The 13,096-nt window shown below is 36.7% G+C and overlaps 1 protein-coding gene across 5 annotated transcripts in view; it reads right to left on the reverse strand.

Moving 5' to 3' along the window:
- dis3l2 (DIS3 like 3'-5' exoribonuclease 2) overlaps positions 1-13,096 on the reverse strand; it is a 140,687-nt gene that overhangs the window by 68,695 nt on the left and 58,896 nt on the right. For all 5 annotated transcript variants that reach the window (XR_001480119.2, XM_069197302.1, XM_069197303.1 and 2 more), the window contains one exon: positions 7,132-7,211. Coding sequence is in view for 4 of the 5 variants with exons in the window: in XM_069197302.1 (XP_069053403.1) it covers positions 7,132-7,211 (80 nt within the window). In the remaining variant the exon portion in view is untranslated. The remainder of the gene's footprint in view (positions 1-7,131; positions 7,212-13,096) is intronic.

Consider the following 13,096-nt stretch of genomic DNA (forward strand, 5'->3'; position numbering starts at 1 on the left):
GCATTTATTCTTTCAGTATCCCTATTTAAAAACATTATAGGTTTTGAAACAAAATGGAGTTTTCTGAACACTTAGCAAGATTTACTACTAGGGTTTTGGCTTGAAACTTCAGTTAAATTCTCTCTCCGTTTTAGAATGAAGTACAAAAAAAACAGCACTCTTTACGTAAAAACTAACAGCTATACACATTTGTGGAAAGGAAAAGAGGAAAACAGAAAAAAGCCAAGTGTATGAATAATTAACGTTTTTTAAATGGTTGGTACTATTTTTCAATAAACCATCTTCTGATCAATTAATACAAACCAATTTTTACCACCAGTGGTTTTAATAAAATGGACAATTGGGTTAAATTTTGGATGATATTTCATGATTGGCTATATACAGTATACCCAGTATGCACAAATTGTAGGAACAACCTACAATAAAACTTATGTTCAACATGATCATTTGTGGATGCGATTCTCCAGCTTCTCCTTGCGTGTGAAATTCACCACTTATGTCTGTTTATCAAGTTTAAGTTACACGATTGAAAACTAAAACCAAGTTGTTTTTCTTCTTAAACTACCCTCATTATTATGCATTTAGTTCTCAAGCTGTCTGGCCTTAAGCTAAACAAACATAAGGATTTTCACAACCGAAAGAAAAGAGTGAGACTTCATCAGGAATCAGGAATTTGCACATTATGTTTCCACACACACACACTCACATGTTGTTGTACACGACTTGCACAGTTGTGATTTAGATATTTAATCACAGCTGCATGATTATTTCGCGATGTTTCATTAAGGTCGTAAGAAAAGACTGAACCAGTGGGAAAAACTGATACACTGTGCAGACCCCTCAAGTGCTTGGCTATTGACTTTCCACTGGACCACCTAAAAAGTTGCTCAATAAAAGCAGCATGTACAAAGCAAGCTCTGACATTAACATGCCTTGTGGAAGAGCAACACACTATGTCCATGAATTCATCTACTTTGCCTTCCTACTCTCCTGAAATATTAGCACTATTAACGCTTTGAAAGCATGCCCAGTTAATAGTAAACACAAAAGACAACAACCCACAGTATTTCGGTAACAATAAATTCTACAAATCTGGGGATGGTCAGAAGCTTGTATGTTTTTGCACAAAAAGTGTATAGGGGCCATAACTCTTCTGGTCCTTGTATATGGCTGATAAGGCTCAATGTCAAGATAGGTGAGGGTCCACTTGAACAGCCGAGTAAGAACCGAATGATATCAGCTGGAACAGCACACACAAAGCTTGTTTCTTGCTTTCCAGATTCCCAATATTTCTTGACTGCTGGCAGTACATGAAATGCATGTTTCTACCCCAAAATTACAATCACCAACATTTTTTTCTTGAGCTATTTTAAACATAAAATATATTTACATCATGACCCCCAATCTATTGTATTTCAATATTATCAATATTGAGTCCCCAGCTTGTGATGCAGGGCAGGACAATTCAAACAAGTACTGTGTTACATGCAAGCTAGATATAGTCAATGCAATCCTAAAGGCACTTTCCTTAAAAAAGCCTCTGTTTACACTGTGAGGATGGTTAATCTAGTGGGGGCTCTGTGTTCTTAGAAAGAAAGGTCCAAAACTAACATCTTGAAACGAACAGCACAGATTACTACAAAAATAGAGCACTGCTTTAAAATAAACCCAGCTGATTTCACATTCACAGAAATATTAGTTCATCTGTAACTTTTTTTTCTGAATGAAAAATAAAATGTAAACACTGGGCTTGGTCTGTGTTTTTTCTTTCATGAATGACTAGTGTAATATTTCCTTCCTTTGGAAGTTCAAAGCCTGAATTCCATATGCTGTACATATGATACTGAATACACCTAGGAAAGGCTTTAAATACATTTGATGAGCATGACTTAGGTAGAGCAACAGCTAAACATGGAAATCATTATGTGCTGTGCAGTGCACCACTATGCATGAACATTCTCCTTTCCAATGTTTTCTTGGGCGGAAGTTTTGCTGTGGTTATTGTGAAAGAAAGAAAGAACTCACTTTCAAATAAAATAAACCTCCAGAGCTCATTCTGTTTAGTATTTTCACAGAATCTCAAAACCATCCCAAAGTAACAGCAAATGAAATCCTTCATCCCACTAAATTGAGCAAATCTGCAGGTACTGTACATACCAGTGCATTCATAAGGCTTAAAGGTTTGAAGACATTCCTTAGGGCATTAATTTGTAATTATAGCTGTCATTTTTTTCCAAATCTCAGCCGGCATGTCAGGCTTCAACCAGTACAAAATTCCTTCTACGATAAAATAGGACTGTCTATTAAAATGGTCTGAATTACACTATAGTTATTTAAGATATAGTTATTTTAGAACTATTTTTGCTATCTTAGCCAAAGAAAGCTACAAACTTGAGAATGACAGTATCATTTAACTAGTCAGATTTCTTAACGAGACAGTTTTGTTAGCATGTGCCAAGATGCAAACAGTAGGATACATCTGTAAATCAATGGGAATATGCTGGATTCAACAAAATGGTGAGACAAAGATGTCTTGATGACCGAAATGTGACAAATACAATAATCACACTATTGTTTGAATGCCATTCTGAAGTGCATCACTTCAAAAGTAATCAGAGATGTTCTATTCACACAACAATCAAGTTGGACAAATCACAGTAGCAATGAATCAGAATTAATGTTTTGTTTTATTTCAACTAGTATCATCAAATGAAGTGCTTCTGAAGGAATTAACTCTTGAACCTCTACAAACACTTGTTACATACGTCACCTATTGATAATAAACAGTATGTATGCCAAAAAAAAAGCATTGTCTTCCATCTTATGTGCTTAGTGGTGATTTACTGTAGCTCCCAGTACCTTGCATTTGGAGTCTCAAGATTAGGATGAAAAGCTCTATCCAACATGGTTTGCTGTATTTTGACAAAATGCAAGGGCTTTAATGGGACTTTAAAATCTCCAGGAAGGATCCTTTCTTCATCCGATATCTTGGATGCTGCGTTTCATGCATATATTAGTTTATAGAATAACTGAACACAAAAGAAAACTGACAATCCCTCAGCACATGCACACAAATTACACAAATGTAGGCATCATCTTACTGAGCTCATTATTATAAGGCCATTGCAAAAAATTGTGCTATTAAGGAAGTCCTGAATTTTCCCATTTTTTAAGGTTCACAAGATCTACTCTCTTAATTCTAATATGCACAGGGTTCTCCCTGTTCCTGTCTCCAAGAATTGTTATTTCATTTTCTATTTCAATGTTATGAATCTTTTATGGCATTTGTCATGTGAGGGAAAACACACAAGTAAGCATTTCATTGTACTCAGGTACATATCACCTTAAACTTGAACTTGATTCCAGCATGAAGCACTGCATTTGGGTGTTCATGCACTACTATGGGCACAAATGAGACTATCAAACATTATCAAACAGAAAAATAAAAAAGCTGATACATGCTTGTATATTGACTCACTTGAAGGTCACCGAAAGAGACTGAGATGATGTAATTCCTCCAACAGCAGTGCCTGAGATCTACAAGTGCACTCGGCACTCTGTGAGGACTCCACACTTTCATATGGTCATTTTCACTCAATTAACACTAATGGTAGAAAGGCTAGCATAAACGCTATGAATGATAGCTTCACTGACTGGAGCACTGTCCAGGCACTTAAAAAAAAACACCCTGGTGTGCGAGATCCTTTCCAACATGAAATTGCTAAACCTGTCAAACAGAGATGTCTCTTCAGGTGAAACTACCAACTTTACAAATGTTGACTCTGTTATGGTTACAGCTTGGCTTAAACGAATGACTTAATGTTAAAACAATTAGCAAGGAACTTATACGGAACTCACTTTCTCTCAAAAGGACTCAATTTTCCACATTCCCTTGAAAGCCATAACGTATATCAGCTTTTTCCTGTTACATCTTTCACGATGCATTAAACCATCGTGCAAGTCCGGTATGATTTTGTTACTGTTTCACCTTACATTGTGCTTAATCACAACTAATCTCACAAAAAAAAACTTCTGAAAGAGTCCTCAAAGCTCATTTCGAGGACATGTGGTGGGAAAGTAAATCAGTGTTATAAACCACATTAAAGTTCAATTTTCCACACTGAGCCTTCTCAGAGTTCTATATATTTAAATAAAAACAAATAAAGACAATCATTAGCAATAAGCTGATATATTAAACTTAACAACTCAGATGTTTATGTATAACTTAAAAGATGTAACTGTATGTAAAATAAGCATTTTATAATTTCTACTGCATATGACTTACAATATGACAATTTTATGGGCTGCCTTTAGCTTTGCAGAACACTGTTCCAGCAGCAAAACCACCTCATTGCATACTTACCACCAGACCAGATCAGGGTTCTCAAATGTTTAGGATCCTAAAACTTTAACAGCTTTTAATAAAAATGGTACAACTGACACGCTCATCAAAAAAATCTCAATTAAGGTTCCTGCTTTGCCAACTTTTCTGGATCCTGCAGTGGTGACTGCCATTGGGCTACATGTTAAAACCCTTTGTACAAATCATGCACTTCACACACCCCCCATGGCAGTGGACATTACATCACTCTGACCTGGGGGGCGCTGACTCACACTGACATCATGGCTTTTGTATCTGGCTGATCGCAATCATCTCTCTGTGTTCCACCTGATTGTATTCTTCTTCAATTGAGCCCATCTGATTGTAATCATCTGTATCAGTACCAGCTGATTCTGCTGTTCACCAGCCATGCCCACCTGACTGTAATCAACTGATCAGTTCCATCTGATCATATGTATCTCTATTTGTTCTCCTTGATGGTAATCACCTGGTTTTATGTGGGTATTCAATTTCTTTGTTTTGCATTATGTCTGTAAAACAATAGACACTATAAACAACACAATATTTTCCTCTTAGCTTATCAGACATTTCGAGCTTGAGAATGCACTGCAATTTAGGTGAAGTTCTACATATGAATTAATGCAGTACTCAAAAATAAAATGACATGGATAATGATTAAGTAGCAATGAAAAATTGGTACTGGAGGTACACTGTAATTTCTAGTCATGAGGCCTTTGTTCCACAGAATATCTTTTAGCAAAAAAAGATGGACTAACTCACAACAAGAGAGACATATAATTCAGAGGTCTTTCACTCCTAGCTCCTTGTTTGTCTGGGTTTGCAAACCTTGTCATATTCCTATGAAGAACTTCCAGTTTTATGGAGATGCTTAAAATATAAGTTATTGTCTTGTTTTGGAACTATAGATCCAGAATACATAACCCCTCAGGTCATTTCAAAATAATCCAGAAGGCATCACATTTGTCTGGCAATCTCAACAATTGTATTTTTTGCAGAAGGTGGCCTGCTGTTTACACTGCTGAAAAAGACTGGTCAGAGCAGCAGGGATCAAAGATCTCTCAATGTCAACAGTTCACTATTTTACCTTAGCCAGACAGGATTTCATTGCCCTTTCTGTCCGAGTCTTTTCGCAAAGATTCAAAACCCCCCAGTAACAGAGAGCATTCAGAAATCAAATTTAAACTAGGTCCATACTTTCCCCCTGCTCTGTGATCAGCTAATTTATTTCTAAATATTTCCATTCAATTACAGATATAGAATTCCAAACGTAGCGAGGAAAACATCTCCCATACTTCTGGATAATGATAAACACATCTGCAAAGAAAAATCCATACTAATCCCCAACTCACCCCTCTTCATCGCTTCTCCCTTTCCAGTTCTTAAGTCTCCTCCACTTTGGCTCATACTTTTGCCCCCCCCCCCACACACACACACATCTGATGAAGACTCCCAAAGCAAAACCTGTTTTTTCCTTGTGTTTGTATTTTCGCAGTGGAATTACACACCACTGCTACTGAAATGCAGAAGAAGAGCATGGGGCAGACACAGAACTGATCCAATAAAAGATACTGCATCCTTTTCAAATTGTTCCTCCTTCAATTTTCATGTGAATGAATGCAAGATGTTAGATAGGTGCTAGATTTCCTAGTGATCCACTTCTGCTCTGAACCTTGAGCTGCTGGTAAGATGCTACACCCTTTGATTCCAGAGATGGAGCTTTAGATACAGTGGCAAAGAACAAAGTCATTACTTACAACAACTTTATTAAAATAAGTAATCACCTGAAATCTCAACTAATCTCAATTACAGAGCATTGTTAGGCTAAAAAGTTATATTTTATATTTATTTTATTCATTTCTGGCAGTTAGTGAGTGCTAAAGGATCTCCAGTTTATGTTAATTTCTCACAAACTGTCAGTAAATTGAATTGGAATTGAGCTTTCCACTTAAAAAAAAACTTGAATGAGATTATTCATGAATGAGTTTTAGATTATATGCTGCACATTTATCCAAAGTGGTTTTGGCCGTCATTTTACATTAAAGATCTCATAAGATGTAAATGTTCTACATGGCAAAGGTTTTCCAAAAAGACATTTAATACATTATAATCAGAAAAAAAACAATTGTCTTTTCCTTACCACTGAAAAGCCATTTGGCGGTGTTGATGAAGCTATAGTTAGACTAATTTCGTCATCTCACAGCTTACTCAACCCAAGAAACAGCCATACCTAGAGTGTGCAATCACTAAGGTTTTCTTCAGTTTTAAATTCAAAGGGAAAGAGGGGTACAGTTAACTTTACATTATCTTTTGTGTTATTATATAGCTTGTCACTTTTATTAATATCAAAACTAAATAAAACCTTCAACTGAAACAGGCTGCTGACTTCATCTTCAAATTCCTAACATTTAGGCATACTTTGAGTTCATCTTGTTTACATACTAAAGTGAGTAAGTTGTATGTCTACTTCATAGACAAGTAAACAGACTACAGATAAAACCAGAAACACCATGTTTCTAAAAAAAAAGAATGACAGAATCTATACTCCATCAGGAAAATTTAAAAAACATAAAAATGAAGAGTGAAGGCAAAGATCTTCACACCACGTTTAGTGATCAGAGGGTCAGAATGTCAGAAGTAAAAACGCAGCTTGCTGTGATTCTCACACTGTAACGTTACAGCATTTGTGCGTTTGTTCCTATGGTCACCTTAATGTTAAGCGAGTGATCTCTGGAACAAGGGGAAAATATGTACTAAAAAAGCCAACATACCATCTGGGAGTGGTTTACAAGACAAGGCGTCATCCAGGTCCCTGGCAGTGGCTGGGTCGATTGTGAATATACATTCTTTCCTACACCAGGAACAACAATACAAAACAAACAAGCATTAAATGTTTCCCAGTGATCTTACATTAACAGGCATCATAAACACAATTCTGATGGAAAACACACAGTCACTTCTGGAACACGTGAGCGGCGCCCTTTTCATGTAGGTTAACCATTCCCCCAACTCTTTATTAAAATTGCATCCAGAAACATACGGTTTTACAGGTAAAGCATAATGGGTTTGATTTGGCAGGCACCTAATGCATCGAGGGGAAAAAGTACTTCTAAGAAAATGAACCTCTATTAAGTTCAAATGCCTTGGTAAACTAATTTTAACATCTTATTGCTGATTCGCTTTTTCCCTTGCCAGACACCCTACACATTTCACTTGCTAGACACATAAATAACTCGGCTTTTGCACATCACAAACGGTGGAAAAAAACCCCTGAAATCTCACCACCCAGAGACGATACAAAACTACAATATTCTAGGATAGAGTTAAAAAAAAAAATCTGTCGCACAACTGGGTTTCCAGCTGCTCGGAGGAAGTAAATAGTGAAATTAAATGGTGCAGTAACAAAGGTCTGGCACCCGCCGATTTTCACTACTGTCTGGGTGATCGGGAGTTCTTGAAGCAGGGACCGTACAGTCAGTGAGATAAGGCAGTACGTGCAAACTGAATAATCTAAAGTTTACATCTTACGCTCACCCCTAGAAGCCAGAAATCAGAGACCTAAGGTAAAATGTTAATGAAAAATCCAGTTGAATTTTCTGCATGTAATCTCCTAAGTGGCAGAATTCATGATCCACTGACTTTGGACATTTGGACTTTTGGACTTTTAGTACTATGAGAGCAAAAATTATATTTACATACATATGTTACGCAACATACTTTAAAGTGATTACGATCTCATTGAGCAACACATGCAAGCCTTCCTAAAACGTATACACATATAGAATTTCAAAAATCAGGATGCTATGTTAGCACCATGTCAGTTCATAGACAGCGCTAAATAAATCAGTTAATTGTCTGTCCTTGTCTGAACCTCGTCTAAGTGAGCACATATTGCTTACCTGTTTTAATTCCTACAATTAATCTGGATTACACCACTTCTAAAATTAGCAAATTTAGCAGATAGAGATCCCGCATTTTATCATCACTCAACGTTGCGCCAACTGCACTTCAGGTTGACTGACAATATACCATTCATTTATTTTACAACTGCCATCGATACACAAATCTCACTCTTTAAACAGAGCAATGGTATTGGTCAACTTTGAAAATAGCAGACTTATGAGCAAATAAAATCAGGTGTCCTCCATTCCCTAAGGTATCAAAACAGTCTTCGGTCCTAGCCAGTGTAGTGCTGAATTCATTTTGATAAAAATTCAAATATCAGAACTTCGAAAACCATTGCAATTGCTCCTAATTTAGCATCAACTGACTTTTAAAAGTGTAGCATAAAGGCAACATTTAAAGCAAAAAAGTGAATGGTGCAGAATTTTTCTCCTTTTAAACTAAATAACCAACTTTCAAACCAGGCATAAACTAACACTACGGCTCCCTTAATGGTTATGTCTGTGTTTATAAGAAAGTCTCTGTCTAGGACAAAATCTCATCAGAAATTGAGTTTTTGTGCTTTATAAATAAAAATGTCTGGAAGATGACATAAAAAGCTAAAATTCCAATGTTTTACATAAAATGAGCATGCCATACACAAGTGCCAGCAGGGACTGCAGAAAAAGTACTGTTCTTACACCTGCGTGGGAATCTCAGTTGGCTTAAATCATAACGAATTTCATTACAGTGCTTATCACAAATGGACGCATGTTTCATCTCCAACCCTCACTGATCTGACATTTGACAAGAAATCCTGTATTCCCTGAAATCTGCGAGTATAGTCTTCGCCCATCTGAGGAAATAAGGCTTTGAGGATGGTGGCATGAAAAATCAAACTGAGCTGATGGTCTCCCATTCAGCCATCTTTCCTTTCTACCTGTATGAAACTGAAAGCAGACAACATACAAGAGACACACGAAATGATTATCATGACTGTTTACAGATGTTTTTATGTATAAAATAAGACCAGAGGCATGAGCACAAGCACTGAAGCTATGATCATCCAACATCACGTCTGTATAGCATGTGATCTGGTTGTCAGACTCCCACACAAGGTTATCTCCCTGCAACTCCACCTAGACGTTTTTACAAAAACATCAAGAAGTCCAATATAAGTATCAGCTCTTGGGCGCTAATGGCCGACCCAGATTGAAGGAGAATATAATAACAATAATAATAATAATAATAATAATAATAATAATAATAATTGCTTACACTCATATAGCACTTTTCTGGACACTCCACTCAAAGCGCTTTTACAGGTAATGGGGACTCCCCTCCACCACCACCAATGTGCAGCATCCACCTGGATGATGCGACGGCAGCCATAGTGCGCCAGAACGCTCACCACACATCAGCCATCAGTGGGGAGGTGAGCAGAGTAATATCTTCAAAGAAGCCCAGTACTTCGAGACCCAAAAAAAGTCAGAATGGGGAAGCATAGCGAGGACATCAATGACTACTCACTATGATTAGGCTGCGAAATACGCCACCAAAGACATCCTGTGACAACACCTGCTCACCCTGCCGGAGAGGAACAGACCCCAAATTGGTCTCATCAGTCACCTCCAGTTTCACGGACGCCAGTCATCCTCGACCACAGTCAATTAATGCGTTTCTAATGGACGGTTCCACACTACTTTGCTGTATATTGGCCATTAAGCAAAAGTATGAATTAAAGAACAAAGAACTAATTAGTGTACAAGATAAAATGAAAGCTGGTTTTGTGCCTCAAAGCTATAAGATTTAATACATTCTTAATTAAAAAGATCAAAAAGTGAGTCATTAATAATTGCGAATTATATAAAAATCTTCTTGAAGCTGGCATTTGAATACTTTTTTCCCCCCTTACAGCTTTGACACATGATAGTCAAGAGCTGAAACAACCATTGCATTGAAAACTATTTTCTTAACTAGGTCATACAGGATATGTATTTCTGATTCATCTATCATTCTGCGTACAACAGTTAGCTTGAACCTACTTCATTATGTAAATGTTACTCATTTATCATTTATAAGTGATTTAATTAATATATTCCTTACAAAAGTGTCCTTATCAGGATTCCAACATTGTCCAGATAACGCAACAAAAAGCTGGTTCTGTGACAAAATATAGTCCATAGCCAGTTACGGCAGCACATCACACTTTTCACATACATTACATATTGACTGTCATGTGTCTTTTTTCATAACTGACATTCAGAACGTTTAGGCTTGATTACTTTTCATATTTTGATAAAGTGTAGGCATTTGGCCTGTGTATGTCACAAGGAAACTATTCTGTATAAGCAATTATTTTCAAAGTTAGGGTGAAGGAAAAAAGAAAGACTAGCTGCTTTGATCATTTAAAAAATGCTTCTCTGGAAGAACAACAAGATAACACCTGTCCTCATTTTATTCTTTCGCTTTGTATTTTATTCTCTTTTCATTTCCATTTTGTGAGTTAGGACTGTGTAGCACGTCAAAGGAATGTCGTTAATTGAATAGAAGCAACACTGAACAGGTTTATCTTTCTCTGCCACACTGTTAGTTTCAAAGGGACATTCACCAAGTGCACACTGTACAGTTCACTGTAAAGGCACACTCCTATTAAACGAGACTGACTTTATTTGCCCACTTTTTTCCACCAATACAAGATGTGCACAATTCAGGAATCTTTGTACTTGCTTACTTACTCCATCATCTGTGCAAGATTAGAAAGAACAGAAATGAAACTTCAGATTTCACAAGCTTATCTGTCTGTTTTATCATCATCATCTGTTTCAATTAACAGATCATCTTTAAAACTTTTTATATAATCAATGAAATTGTTTCTGAGCTCCAGGATTTGGCTACCTACTTCAAAACCAATTTAAACGCTGTAGTTAATGCTTTCTCAGCTGTCAAAATTTAAAAAAAAAAAATTACCCAGCTCTTCTCCTAAGAAACCATAATAAAATTCTGTTGTTTAATGCCTTAAAAAGAAAACTAAACATATTTTACATATGATGTTTAATCTATTTTTAGTTTTTTTTATTTTGAGACATCTCTTGTTACTCTCAGTCAACTACACGAAGATCTGTTTTTTCCATGTATATTTCTCACATTTTATTGTTACCCTTTATAACCTAACTATTTGTCCTTTCCTATTAAAAACAGATTCCAGCCTAACTGAAACTCCTTGTCTTATTTTAAATCTGTTTTTCTAAATAGGAGTTTTCAATTAAAACCGTTTTACAGTCCTGGGTCAGTAATAGTCATCACCGCCGTACATATAATAGAGCTTAAGCCATGAAAGATTTTTAGTTATCTTACAAAGGATTCTCCACCGCTCTTGAAACAGGCATGGTGGCCAGGTATCCCCATTTTCACGTTTTATAAAATCTTAATTTGTAAAAAACAATGGCTAATATTAACCAGAGACCATGCTTAATACTTACCAGGACTTTAAGTTGTATGTATTTTATAAATGCATGGCAATTTCTGTTTAATGCCATATTAAAATGGGATTCATTATTTCCTAAATGTTATTTATTTTAGCTTAAAAATATGAAAACAAAGTACTTGTGGTACTGCAACATGGAAAAGTGATTACAGGACTGTTAGCACTCACATCAGATGACTTTCCATCGCTTTATTTCAGCGGAACAAAAACACGCTTGTTTTGCTCCGTTAGAAGAATGAGCGCGAATGCAAGCTGGACTGTGTCAGATGTGTGGGCCAGTGAGGCCCGCAGGGCCCGTGGAGCTTTTTATTGATGACAGGATCAAATAAACAAGCCACTCATCATTAGCAGTGCAGCAATAGCCACGTAAAAATAGAACTCACTCTCATAAATCATACTAACAAAAACTAAATGTCATTAAAGTACACTACTGTCTTTTACCTAACCTGCTGGAAGCAAGAGGCTCTCAGGTCTTTGAGAGGATGTGGAAAAGCGTTATCAAATACGCATTTTAATCCTATAGGTAACGACTTCATTTCCATTAAATTATATAATTAATGTCTTATTATTGCATTTTTAAAGCCAATGCCTAAGTGGATTGAAAATTTTCACAGTGTATCCCAACGTTAACGCCACCAGGCCAGTCACATCCCAGCTTTACACTCTGTTGGAATGTCACAAAAGATAGCTTTCTAATTTCACTAGAATCCACAAAAATCCAAAACGTACTGGTCCTAGATGTGCCAAATAAAGCAAAAAGGTGCATTTTTTCAAGGTTTAAAATCCTTAAAGGTAAACCACGGGCAACTCCTGGCTAACTGTGTGCTGAAGAAAAAGACATCCCTTTCAAATTAAAATCCACTAAAAAACAAAACAAACAGCACATACTGTACGTTTACAATCCATACAGACTCGGAAATATAAAAATGAACAGTGAATATTGAGCACTGCATGACTCTTTTCTTTATTGCCACACCATGAACACCAGCCGAAGAGCTGAAACAGAATTGCAATATCCACAAGCTCCGTGACATGAGTGCTTCCATCCTGTACAGCCAGAGTGCAGCTCTTTTTTACACTGGACATCGACATCCCCGTGTGAAGTGATCCACTGCTGAGCAAATAAGATGAATTTAATCCCTTCGAAAAGAATAAGGAAATAAAAGGGAAGGCCATTGTTTTAAGGGTGGGGAAAAGGAGTCTGATTTAAGATTACAGAGAAAAAAAATGATAATGAAGATTAATCTCTTCGATGGCAGTGCATTCAACTGGAACAGCTGCTCTAAAAGGGTGAAGCAGCCCCAAAACAATGTTTCAGAAAGCAGCTTTCCTAGCGCCACACAACAAAGTCAACTGCACATCTAGAT

Source organism: Lepisosteus oculatus, chromosome 13 (genome assembly GCF_040954835.1).
Source record: "Lepisosteus oculatus isolate fLepOcu1 chromosome 13, fLepOcu1.hap2, whole genome shotgun sequence".
Classification (NCBI taxonomy): Eukaryota; Metazoa; Chordata; class Actinopteri; order Semionotiformes; family Lepisosteidae; genus Lepisosteus; species Lepisosteus oculatus.